Here is a 12,797-nt window from a genome sequence, read left to right on the forward strand (position 1 = left end):
ACTGTCATCGATTGTTACTATTGTCACGGTATACCAGCAAAAATTATCCTCAATCGTATGTATTTTTTTAGCGGTGCGTACGGCAATATCAATAAAGGATGACATGCGCATGCGTAGATATACGGTTTTTGGGGGGTTTGTAAGGGGAATCATAATCATTTATAAGGGCAGTTATCGGCAGAGGTTGACAGGTATGTATTTTCCCTATTATAATGAAAGAATATCTTAATTTTATGGATGCATTTGGATTATTACTATTGAATTCATCTCTTATTTCAACAGTATAATAGGGATTTTAGTTTCGGGACCAGTTGGGAAGGAAAATTACAGAATGCACTGAGCGTGATGATCGATATGAGCAGGTGTAGCCAAATATAATAATACGTGACGTTTTGATTGGCTGGAACTTCCGGTGTACGGTCACCTGATTGGCCGAGGAATGGAGGGGGGCTGACATGGTTACCATAGGAAAGAAAATGAGGCACGAGTGCTGCCTACGTACGCAGTGACGTCAGGCGTTTTTGTCAAGATATATAAATGACCACTTGGCACTCGACTTTAATGAGCCAGTAGACTTGAAAGACCACATCTTACAGAAAGAAGAAGAGTTTATTACCTTTTAGGTTGTGTTTCTTCATTTGCTTGAAGGAGACCTGGAAGAAACAAAGATGAAATACGTAATAGGAATTGGCGGGTAAGTCCTTAAAACGATATACTACAAACCTTGCTTCTTTTTTTTAAAAATTCAATTTAACTACTTGACCTGCTAACACTGCTATTAAATGACCTACAACGCGTTACAAATTTCTGCGTCCACGATAAAAAATGTTTTAGTCTGTCTCCTGTTGCTGGTAAGTGATTATAAGACTGTACCATGTTTTTGGTAAGTGATTATAAGACCGTACAAGGGTTTTGTTTGTTTGGTTGATTTGGTATTTACCCCCATTGTGTTTTAATTAGTGCTATCATCCTCCCGCCGTGTAAATGGACCATTCCTGAGCCTTCTAGACACGTTCGTCGTTTTATGATTTGTCACTTTGATATGAGCGGGACATTTGAAATTTTACCGCGGAAATCACCTCGAAAATGGAGGGAGATTTAAACAAACGACGTTCTACCTTTTGATGTAAACAACAATCACAAAGCAATTATTGAGTTCAACCATGGTCTCCATTCATTTATATTTTACATGCATCCTAAACGAATGGTTTCTAGATAAAATGTCCTGCCTTGCGCATTAATGGTACTAAATAATAAATAATGTTCAGCTGCCATGTTTACATGACCATTTATTGTTTGATTGTTTATTTAACGATTGTTACACTTGTTTCAGCCACATTTTTGTGGAAATTTGGGGATGACTTATTATATATAAATATTATTTTATTTAAAGATAGCAGTTTTCTGTTAAAATAATGGAATATATAAAATATATTTTTAGAAAGCCCATCCTGTTTTCTATAGATGAAAACCGTTCAAAATTCTGTGTATTGATTCTTCATAATACTCACAAAAAGAGGAATATTTTATTCTTTGGGGGCATTTTTTGATAAACTGAAAATGCAGGTAACTACTAAAATAATAAATGTTGAAATTTATTTTATTTTATTTTTTCAATGACAATTTTTCCTGTTTTATTCCAGAGTCACTAATGGTGGCAAAACCACCCTGACTAATAGGTTGATAAAGACGTTGCCTAACTGCTGTGTCATTCACCAGGATGACTTTTTCAAGGTGAGTTTTGGCAGAGAGTTAAATAATTAGTTTGTTTTTGTTTTATTTAATCTTTTGAATATAGCATGCATGCAATATTAAGAGCTCCCTCTGCAAAATGGCATGCCAACATCTGCTTCTCTTTGTTAGTATAATTGCTTCAGCCATACTTTTTCATTAGCTTGTACAGTGAACCTTCATATATTTTGAATAGGGATATGCTCCATAAAAATATCTAAATATACACAATATTTTTTATATGCATACTTCTATTTCCTAGTGTTAAGTGAAAATGTAATTTAAAAAAAAAATCAAAAAAACAAGACACTGCATATTTAAAAACATGTTCAGCCAAACATTATATATTAATCCAACCAAAGTCTGCTACCTTAATATTTACATATACACGCTCATTCAAAAGTTTTAAGACTCTTTCTCTCTGAATGAGGAAAGCGCTAGAAAGCTATGACCGTGAGTTGAGCTGTAATGCTAACTGGTGAGCTAATAGAAATTAGTCTATAATTTACAGTAAATCTGCATGTCCAAATAGTATTAGCAATCGTTCCTCTTATTCTTGCAATACCTGTCGTGGTGTAACATTTATTTTGCAGACGTCTAAATTAGACTTTACTTGTATTGTAATATGCAAAGAAGTGAGATGTAGGCGGAGGAACACTGTACTTGCTTGACCCACATTCCTTTACTAATTATGGCCAAAGTATTTCCTCCTCCCGCTTCAAGTGTTTAGATGGCTGTGAGGTTGCTGCAATGTTTTATTGGTGACTGTTATTTCAGAAACCCGATCAGATAGAAGTCGGGGAGGACGGCTTTAGACAATGGGATGGTAAGACCTCACTGAAGATTGCCAGCCCCTCCACGACATTGTATTATTAAACTGCTAAAGAGAGCCCATTCTTTTGGGACCACCTAGAAAAACCATATACTCCACAATGCTTCCTTCATTGTAACTAATTTTGCGCTATTTGTATCTGTAATGCTTCTTCCCCTATAGTGATCACTTCTTTGGACATGGAGGCCATGACTAACACCATCAAAGGCTGGATGGAGAACCCAGTGAAGTTCGCACGTTCCCACGGTGTCCTGTTGACGTCTTCGTCCGATGTGGCCAACCCAGATGAGCAAACCCACATCCTGATTGTGGAGGGCTTTTTGCTCTACAATTCCCCGTAAGAACATGATTTGACGAGTTGGAACTATTTATTTACGAGTGTATGACTGACCCAAGGGTTATTTGAGGCCGTGAGCACGTGGGTAATTAGCATCTATCTGCGTGCCTCTCACGTACGTGTCCCTGTAGTAAGAGATAAGCAATTAAACAGAAAGGGGCTCGCTCTCGCTGCGCAATATGAGTGGACCGATAAAGAGTGTGTGACGGTGTAGATACACACGTCAAGCGTTGTTAATCACTTTTTCACGTGTCCCTGCAGACAGATGCTGGATGTTTTTGACAAGTGCTATTACATCTCAATTCCTTACGAAGAGTGCAAGAGGAGGAGAAGGTGATTTGTTTTGTTTACATTTGAACCGTTTGAGTATTTTTCCCCCCCAATAACCTGTCAAACCAAATATTTGATTTAGTACAAGACAATACACGGTACCAGACCCTCCCGGCTTGTTTGATGGCCACGTTTGGCCGATGTATCTCAAGCACCGCAGTGAGATGGAAGACTGCTCCTTAGATATTGGTAAAAAAGGCCTACTAAATACTTTTTTCCTTATTTATCACTTTATCAATTTTATTTATTTTTTAAGATTTTTTTTTTCTTGTGCAGAGTACCTGGATGGACTGAAATGCAAAGATGAGCTCTACAAGCAGGTGTATGAGGACATTCAAAACAAACTTCTTAATCGTTTATAGGTGAGTGAATTCTACGACTCCTTTAAGGAAGTTCAGGATTGATTTAAAATAAACGTTTTTTTATTTTTATCTAATGTTCTGTTTTTGTTTTCTTGCAGCATGAAGACAGCTCTGCAGTGGTGTACAAATATATTTGTAAATAGTTCCAAGGATTCTTTTTTTTTTAACGAATATTTTTGTTTTTTGTAAATAGATTGTATTTTAATTTATCAGTGTCTTTTTGTTAGTTTTACCTCTCTTGCCACAAAGAAATTGTTGGACTGAGTTGTCAGTAATTTACATTGAGCATTAGGTTGACCAATCATATTCTTCTTGCACAATAAATCCTTAATGGTGGAGATAAAAAACAATTATCTGACTCATCTTTTTAGCTTTTATAGGATTGTGTGTTCTCATTTGTCTTGTACAAAGATGAAAAAATTAAAATGATACATCCTTTCATATTATACTGCAATTTTAAAGCATTGGGGGATTTGAATGTATTTTTATCACAGTTTGGATACGATGGTGTACCCCAGCTTCCACTGATTTACTGCAATTAAGTTCTCACAATTTTTTTGTCCTACACTTTGACTCTTATTTGGGAAAACTTTCCCTCTCAAATGCCACAATCCCTTGTTTTTAATTCCTGATCTGAAATACCACCTTGTTAAACCTCTATTGAATGCCAGACTAGGTCACGACAGGGGAGCCTCAAGATTTAGCATATTAACAAAGGATCACCAACATGTGAGGTTATAAAGCACGTGCTAATATTGCCCTCATGAAACTAGGCTACCCTCACTTCATGAATGCCTTGTGGGGAAACTTAATTTTCCACTCTTAAGGTCATACTGCTGCTAAATAAAGTACCTGATCTGTGGTTTGACTTGAGTCAAGGTGAAATTATAACCAAGTAATTGTATAAGCAGAACACAGGGACATAAAATTCACAAAATTATTGAGACCTAAGTCTAATATCCACACTGATGTATTGTATATTTAGCAGAAAACTACTATCTGGAGTAAGTATATTCCTGAATGAGTCTGGTTTAACTTCAAATGGGTAGACAGTAAAGTCAACATTGCCTTTGCCGGATATAACCTCAAATATTCGTCTGCTTTCGTCACTCTTTAGTATTCCTGACATCATCTGTGGCTTTTTTGTAGTGTGACACATGCCTGTGCCGTGGAAATGGATTGACGAGGGAATTGTTGTGACGCCTTAACAGGTGGATGCGGTCGGAACAGCTGCTGGCTTGGCTTCCCTGTGCTAAAAGTGACAGATGTGTGAGTGAGGCAAACCTGCAGACTAGCGCACGTTCGCAGCTACAATCCCCTCATCAAGTACACTCCAACAAGGTAAAGTCATGAAGGTCGCAGCCTATTTCTGCGCGTCCTCCTGCGAATAGAATAGACATGAAGGCTTATACAAGAGAATGTCAATTAACACAATGATGTTATTATTCCACACTGCTTAACGGTGAAAATAACACCAGTCTAGACCAGGGGTGGGCAAACTATTCCACAAAGGGCTGCAAGTGGGTGCAGGTTTTCATTCCAACCTATAAAGAGGTCACCTTTTCACCAATCTGGTATCCTACAAGTGCAATCAGTGGATTGAAGTCAGGTGCTTCTTGTTTTCTACAGAAATCTCATTGGTCAAAATGTCTGTGCTGGATCGGTTGGAACAAAAACTTGCACCCACAGCGGCCCTCCAGGACCGGTTTGCCCACCCCTGGTCTAGACAGTTTTCCAGGTGGAATTAAGATATCCATGCCAATATCTAAAAGAATACAGTCATTTTAATACTACTGAGAATAAACGCTGGCGAATTAAATGGAATACAGACTGAATCGTGACCGGACGTTTGGTCGAAAGACGTTTGGTCGACCGGACGTTTGGTAGAACGGACGTTTGGTCGCCGGGTTCGCTCGCTGTCAAATTATGACAGAGAGTTTACTGTTGATATTTTGATATTAGATATTTAGATATTAAACTCACACTCTCTCTCTCTCATGATTATTATTTTGAGAGCTGGTTTCAACAGTAACAACCCGGCGACCAAACGTCCGTTCGACCAAACGTCCGTTCTACCAAACGTCCGGGGACCAAATGTCTTTCGACGAAACGTCCGAGTACCGGAGTGAATAGGTGGGTACTCGGTCGTTTGGTCGCCGGTCTTTTGGTTGCCCGGAAGGTTATTGATAATTACCATTTAAATCGTTGCTCAAATTCCCTAAATACAATTTGTGAATTATTATTTAATCATACTTAATGCCCTATTAATTATTAGGCTAAAGAAAAGCTCCAAATTTCCCAGACTTTTATTGTGTTTTGTTGGAGAACTTGTTAAGACCCTGACTGACGTCCCTTCCTAAGGGGACGACTCATGTACATACAAACTCTTCTACACTCACACGTCCGCTCAGTGAAACTGCTCAGGGCCATTGTTGGCTTTTATTGATGCGTAGACCGTGTTGTTTTACCTTGTTTTGTCGCGACCAAAAGACTGGCGACCAAAAGACCGGCGACCAATCGACCGCACACGAATAGGTGCCAATGTGGACTAGAGTTGGTGACCTCTGATCTACATTAATGACGCAGACATTTTGGGAGTCAAATTCCTTTTCTATCAGGCCACCTGACAAGCATAACATTTTAAGCTCCAAAGCAAGTTTGACAGTCACTCATTGACAGTGTCACATCTCCCCTTACGGGACGTGCCAGGAGACATCACGTCTGCTCGTGAGTACAAGATGGGCCAACCGCAAGCATCCCACGTAGGGGAGGAATCGCACTCATGCGCTTCCAGAAGACCACGAGGCCCGGCTGTCCACAAGGTGTGATTGAACCCTGCTCGGACCTGTCCAAATACTCATGTTGCTCACACTTTGGGGATTTATACTTGCGGATTGTTTAGAAGCGCTCGCTTTTTGTCGCCATTTGGGGGTATATTTAGACACGCACTAATCCTATTCTTGGGGACTGTGGATTTTATGTGCTCCACAACCTCTTTTTAGTCCTAGAGGTTACAATAATAATAATGATAACTTAATAGCCCAATGGGATATTGTGTTTAATGTGGCTTTCAGTTTGAATTCCAAAATTTTGTGGGCGTTTACTACCATCATGTGCTTAATATGCTGCATTGTGGTTTGTGGTGCAGGTACAATTTCAGCATTTTCGTTGACTATCAAATTTCAGATGTTATTAAAAGATTATATTAACTATTACTAGTAAATTTCCACCATAATTTGCAGAAAAATTCAAAAAAAATCATCACTTAATATCAATGTGATTTTTTTTTTAAAGTTCATGTTCTGTCAAATTTCACCACACGAACAAATTATTAAGGGAATTTGAAGATTTGACTCTCAAGTGGAACATTGGACAGCGACCATACTAACAAAATACATAAAAGACTCCCCCATGCATAAAATGTTTATTTCATATGTAGGTCTGACATACTACTGAATGTGAGCCCCCTAACCCATCCGCAAGATGGCGCACATTCCTTGTACAGAAAGATTACTGAATAAAACCATTACAAAATTGAATTAAATGCTTTTATTGTCATTATACAAGTATAATGAGATTTAAAGCTTCAGCACGGAGTGCACAAATAACAACAAACAGACAAATAAATAATCAATAAATCATAATAAATAAGTAGTCAACAACATAAAGCAGAGAACTGCACAAATAACAACAACAAACAAACCATTTATGGAGGTTACCAGAAAAGTACCATTCATTTTCATGCATGTCATTTTCATCCTGTTTATCTTCCGGTTAATTTTATGTGCCTCATGGGCACAATTTAATTCTAATTGGATATTACAATAGTAAAACTACATTTGAAATTGAGAACGAATATTTTAATTTGAGCTTTTTACTATGAATAACTTGGCAAATCTAAAATGGGACCCTTTTTGGAGTAGCAACCCCCCCCAATCCCAACCCACCCCCCGTTCTAAATCACTGAGCTTCCTTAGTGGAGGTCTGCCCTTGTTGACTGTGTGCTGTCAAGTGACTCATAATGGTCCCAACTTCTCAAGACAAACATTTGCCCAAAATGTGTCACGGAGCTGTGACGGAATAGCTCCAGTGTTTATAACAAGGGGCTTCTCCCAGCCCCCTCACACTTACACTTACGCGTTTGGGCATCAGTGTAGCGGGCCTCCTCGAAAGTAGCAGCAGAAGAAAATCATCCTTGACGCAGATGGACAAGTTGACCTTCCTGCTGCTCTGCCTTCTGGATATTCTGGTGCGTCTGAGTAGCGCCCAGTATCGCCATCTTGCCCGCCCCCGAGTAGACCCTTGGAAAAACCGCTTCCAGTGGGTAAACAACGGCCGTGTGTTCAGCTTGCTGAGCACGGGGACCCAGTACCGAGCTCCCGTTCCATCCAGAAGCCGAACCCAGCTCCTGTTGACCACCCTAAACAGAGCACAGCTCCCAACTCCAACCAGAAGAACATCCAGAACTCGGGGTGGTCCTGCTCAGAATTTGCTTCTAAGAGACCAACCGTGGTCACCACGCAGAGCGGCGGCGTCCTCCGATCCTCAGGAGTTTTCCGGAGAAGGACAAAATCCATCCTTGGAGGTCACCAGCGCGCCAACGCAAACATCTACGGTTTTTACACGCAGAGCCAAATTTGGGAGATCGACACCTCGGCCCAGGACGGAAACTCCAAACAGTGTGCGAAGAGCTGAACCGGAACCAACGGAATCCCCGGTGATCCTGTCCAGAAACGTGGTGGAAGTTCACTATACTCAACAGAGAACTGATCCGATACGCTCTACGAACGCGAGCGAGGCACGACGTGATCAACACAGGAACTCTGTTTTCTATAACGTGTACCCCCCAGACCAGAGGAACAGGGTCCCGGCGCGACCAGTTCTACCGGGACCGGGCCACGGCACTGGCTTCTTCCATAATGGTGCGACACACACTGTGACAAGCCATTATACTACTTACCTGTCAACCTCTGCCGATAACTGCCCTTATAAATGATTATGATTCCCCTTACAAACCCCCCAAAAACCTTACAAACACCGTACGACTCGTACGAGTCGTACGGTGTTTGTAAGGTTTTTGGGGGGTTTGTAAGGGGAATCATAATCATTTATAAGGGCAGTTATCGGCAGAGGTTGACAGGTATGATACTACAATATATATATTTTTCCCTTTTCCACCCTTTAGTTTTCCCATTTCTCACCACTATGCATCAGTATTTATTACTTTTTTTTAGTCCTTGACTGGGTCAAAAGTGAGAATTTATTTCCTTTTATTTCTCACATATTAAAAATGACTGTCATTCTCAGCCTAAAATTATGAATTGTTCGTGAACTAATACTTCTTGGCAAAATTCTGTAATCATGCTTTACATGACAGCATATTATTATATAAAAAGGAGACGGATGACTTAATGACTAGTTTGCAGTTCTAGAAGGATTATGACTTATGTTACATTTCCAGCAACAAATTAATTAACCAAAAAACAAATGATCACATACAATGTCCTACCTCTTTGAAAAAATTCAGATTTGACCGATTATACTACAAAATATAGCCATTCATTGTCATTGCACTTAATTGCAGAGTAACGTGAGATCACTCCAGGTAGATCTTGCCAAAAAGAATATATACAAACAGTGCATGGATGGACATAATAAGTTACCTGCTGGATGAAATTGCTCCTGTACTGGATCGGATTTGACTTCAAATGTCTGGTTTTCTACTGCACAGGTCTCCCAGACTTGATTCCTGACCCCTACTACATCCAAGCTGCATCCTACATCCAGAAAGTGCAAATGTTTGCACTCCACTGTGCCGCTGAGGAGAACTGCCTGTCTAGGTGCGCTTCACATATCACACAGTCTACTCTCCAATCCAAGCCCTTTCCGTTTCTACACTAATCAGCGAAGTAGGATCACTCCTATTTAAATTATTATTATTTTCTTCAGTGCTGAGTCCTTGTAGCAAGAATGGCTTCTGGTTACGAGTTTCAACGTGGATTTTCACATTTTTATGAACTAAAAACATAAATAAATAAAATAAAAATTTAAAAAATAAGCCAACTCTTGGTGCACAGTAATCCCTCGAATATCGCGGCTTCAACTACATCACATTTTTTTCCTGGGGGATTTTTTTTGTTAATTACATTTTTTTTGCTAGTTTATAAAATTGTGAAAATCCACACTGAAACTCGCAAGCGGAAGCCACTCCCCTGCCCTCCGCTTGCTACTAGGACTCAGCACTGAAGTTAAAAAAATATATATATATATTTATTTATTTATTCCCCAGAAAAAAATCTGCGATGTAGTGAAGCAGCGATAACCAAAGCGTAAAGTAGCAAGATGTCTCTGTACAAAGTCGACAAAGCAATATGTCAAACTCCATAATATCCATAATATTTGTATTTTTACCCTCCTGTGTATGGGAGGAAATTATGTCTTGGCTTGAGTTGCACACCATTATGACGTGTGCGAGCCTTTGGCCCATTTGCACACCACCTGGCACGCTTTGAATAATTCTTTACCAAGTAAAATAAAGGATTCTTCAAATGAATGCAAGGGGTAAAATGATCACAAAAATATGCAATGTTAAGGCTCGTACAGTAAATGCAATAAAACAGGTCACAAGCTACATTCCAAACCACTCAACCACGGTTTTCCTCTTCATGTACCGTACATGATGCAATATGTGTTAACTGGCATCGTATTTTGTGCAGGTCCGCATACGACCCGAGGGTGAGTGAGCTGGATTACAGGGTTCTTCTCAGGTTCCCCCAGCGTGTGAAGAACCAAGGAACAGTGGACTTTCTCCCAAAGAAGCCCAGGCACGAGTGGGAATGGCACAGCTGTCATCGGTAATTTCACATCTTACTTGCTCATAGCTTTTCATTCCTTCATTCGTTTTCCAAACTGCTTATCCTCACAAGGGTCAGGGGTGCTGGAGCCTATCTACAGCTAACTGGGCACCAGGCGGGGGATTAGACACACAACCATTCCCATTCACACTCATAGCTAACAAGAATTTAGCATACAATTAGCCTAGCATGCGTGTTTTTGGGATGTCGGAGGGAAACGGAATAACCGAAGAAAATCCACGCAAGCCCGAGGGGAAACATGCAAACTCCACACAGTGAGGACCCAACTGGGATCGAACCCTCAGCCCCAAGACTGTGAGGCCGACCGACATTCTAACCCACAGGTGTCAAAGTGGTGGCCCCGGGGCCAAATCTGGCCCGCCGCATCATTTTGTGCGGCCCGAAAAAGTAAATCATGAGTGCCGACTTTCTGTTTTAGGATCAAATTAAAATGAAGAGTATAGATGTATATTAAATTTCCTGATTTTTTCCCCTTTAAAATCAATAATTGTAATTTTTTAATCATTTTTTTCTGTTTTTCGTTCAAAAATCATTTTGTGAAATCTAAAAATATATTTAAAAAAAGCTAAGATAAACATTGTTTTAGATCTATAAAAAACTGAATATTCTGGGCTTTTAATCCAGTTCTCTTAATCCATTTATTAAAAAAATCTAAATATTATATCTAAAATGGTCCGGCCCACATAAAATCGAGTTGACGTTAATGCGGCCCACGAACCAACCCGAGTCTGACACCCTTGCTAACCAATCATATTTTGTAGTCCCGCTACTTTGTGTTTTATCTAATCGGGAAATCTTTTTTTTAAACTTTCATTGTTGGTTTGTATGAAGGCATTACCATAGCATGGAGGCTTTCAGTAACTACGACCTGCTGGATTCCTCCAATGGACACAAAGTAGCTGAGGGACACAAGGCTAGTTTCTGTCTCGAGGACACGTCATGTGAGCGTGGCATACGAAGACGCTTTGCCTGCACGACTCATACACAGGTTGGTTTCCACAGGATGACATAATGACACATTTTCTATGTAGGATAACGTACGAACACAAATGTACTGGAGTATTTTTTTAAATCTCTCTTTAGGGGCTTAGTCCTGGTTGCTTTGACACCTACCATGCCAACATCGACTGCCAGTGGATCGACATCACTGACGTGCCGCCGGGAAACTACACACTCCAGGTAAAACAAACTCAGTCAGACGGACAAAATTCAGTGACTTCACCTCAAGTTTCCCCACATTTTTTCTCAGGTGACTGTAAACCCCTATAAACTTGTCGAGGAGTCGGATTTCTCCAACAACGTGGCCAAGTGCGACATCCGGTACACAGGAAGCTACGTGCAAGCGACCAATTGCAGGATCACAAAGTAGGCTCCTTATAAAGCGGATTTATGGATGTGTGTGTGTATGTTAAGATTCTCTCGCTACGTTTGTACAAACCGTGCAAGGCAGAGAGTTGAATTTTTTTATGGTGGCCAGAAATGGCTGTTTCTTCACATTCTCAAAGTGTGCAAAATCAAAATATCTAATATTAGTTGTTTTATTTTGTTTTGTTTTTGACAGGAGCTGACCTGAGTGACTGAGTTACTTTACATGCTGCAGCTGAAATAATTCTACTAAAAAGTGCTACAATCTCACTACCACAGTTCATTTTATATATATTTTTTTTAATGAGAATGTTCAGTTTTTGTTTTGTTTTATGAGAGAAAACCGAAAGATGTAAATGAACGTTGTGATATTTAAAAAAAATGTTTCTTGTATTATTTAAAATGTTTCTCAATTTCCCTCTGACAAGTGTGTATTTATAGAAGTGCATTTTAATGTTTAAACTGTTATTATTTAATAAAATAAATTAACAAAGTGAAATTGTATGCTCCCTTCTTTTGTCTTTTTTATGTCCTAATATTTCTCACAGAAAAGTCTCACGTAGTCTTGACCCAACGATAAATGAGAACTTTACTAACAAGCAGTGATGTGTTTCGAACTATTCTCCCTTTATATTCACATTCACCCTAAAGATACACGACTGATAGAATATTAATGATCATATATACATAATAGAAAGGTAACAACAGTAAAGTAAGTCCATCCATTTTATTCCAATTATTTTGTTTACGTTTGTTGGTGTTATGAAGCCTGACTTGAAAACTGCTCATCAGACACCAGCCAATTGCAATCATGGTTTGTGGTGGGTGTTATGACGCAAATATAAGTTGAATTGTGTATATAATTAATAGTAAAAACACCTAACTCTTGTACTTAAACAAATTGTAGTATATTTTTTGTTCGGTTTGGCTTCAGTAAAGTAGAAAAAGTCGTCTTCACTGAACCA

At 39.4% G+C, this 12,797-nt stretch overlaps 2 protein-coding genes across 4 annotated transcripts; both read left to right on the plus strand.

Annotated features, from left to right (window-relative positions):
• Positions 1-503: 503 nt before the first annotated feature.
• On the plus strand, positions 504-3,942 carry mibp (muscle-specific beta 1 integrin binding protein). Of its 2 annotated transcripts, XM_077607899.1 has the most exons (8): positions 504-694; positions 1,644-1,734; positions 2,509-2,557; positions 2,726-2,900; positions 3,162-3,233; positions 3,313-3,419; positions 3,507-3,592; positions 3,691-3,942. In XM_077607899.1, the coding sequence occupies exons 1-7, from the start codon at positions 669-671 to the stop codon at positions 3,590-3,592; spliced, it is 606 nt and encodes a 201-aa protein (XP_077464025.1). In that variant the 5' UTR covers positions 504-668; the 3' UTR covers positions 3,691-3,942. The 2 variants fall into 2 exon arrangements, with proteins under 2 accessions (XP_077464025.1, XP_077464026.1); XM_077607900.1 differs by lacking the exon at positions 2,509-2,557 and having other exon boundaries at positions 505-694.
• An 861-nt stretch (positions 3,943-4,803) lies between these two features.
• loxl5a (lysyl oxidase-like 5a) lies at positions 4,804-12,300 on the plus strand. Of its 2 annotated transcripts, none has more exons than XM_077607898.1 (7): positions 4,804-4,933; positions 9,324-9,432; positions 10,309-10,446; positions 11,299-11,455; positions 11,551-11,646; positions 11,717-11,832; positions 12,029-12,299. In XM_077607898.1, exons 2-7 carry the CDS (start codon positions 9,389-9,391, stop codon positions 12,033-12,035), a joined length of 558 nt encoding a protein of 185 aa, XP_077464024.1. In that variant the 5' UTR covers positions 4,804-4,933; positions 9,324-9,388; the 3' UTR covers positions 12,036-12,299. The 2 variants fall into 2 exon arrangements, with proteins under 2 accessions (XP_077464024.1, XP_077464023.1); XM_077607897.1 differs by lacking the exon at positions 4,804-4,933 and adding an exon at positions 7,673-8,514 and having other exon boundaries at positions 12,029-12,300.
• The last annotated feature ends 497 nt before the right edge of the window (positions 12,301-12,797 follow it).

Source organism: Stigmatopora argus, chromosome 8, assembly GCF_051989625.1.
Source record: "Stigmatopora argus isolate UIUO_Sarg chromosome 8, RoL_Sarg_1.0, whole genome shotgun sequence".
In the NCBI taxonomy this organism is placed as follows: Eukaryota; Metazoa; Chordata; class Actinopteri; order Syngnathiformes; family Syngnathidae; genus Stigmatopora; species Stigmatopora argus.

What these genes read in the sequence shown, in the direction of transcription:
- mibp (XM_077607899.1), top strand. Translation starts at nt 669, where the DNA reads ATGAAATACGTAATAGGAATTGGCGG. An exon ending in GAGTGCAAGAGGAGGAGAAG is followed by an intron (nt 3,234 to 3,312) that starts GTGATTTGTTTT and finishes TATTTGATTTAG; the next exon opens with TACAAGACAATACACGGTAC. An exon ending in AGACTGCTCCTTAGATATTG is followed by an intron (nt 3,420 to 3,506) that starts GTAAAAAAGGCC and finishes TTTCTTGTGCAG; the next exon opens with AGTACCTGGATGGACTGAAA.
- loxl5a (XM_077607897.1), top strand. Translation starts at nt 7,797, where the DNA reads ATGGACAAGTTGACCTTCCTGCTGCTCTGCCTTCTGGATATTCTGGTG. An exon ending in CACTGGCTTCTTCCATAATG is followed by an intron (nt 8,515 to 9,323) that starts GTGCGACACACA and finishes TCTACTGCACAG; the next exon opens with GTCTCCCAGACTTGATTCCT. An exon ending in CCTGCACGACTCATACACAG is followed by an intron (nt 11,456 to 11,550) that starts GTTGGTTTCCAC and finishes ATCTCTCTTTAG; the next exon opens with GGGCTTAGTCCTGGTTGCTT.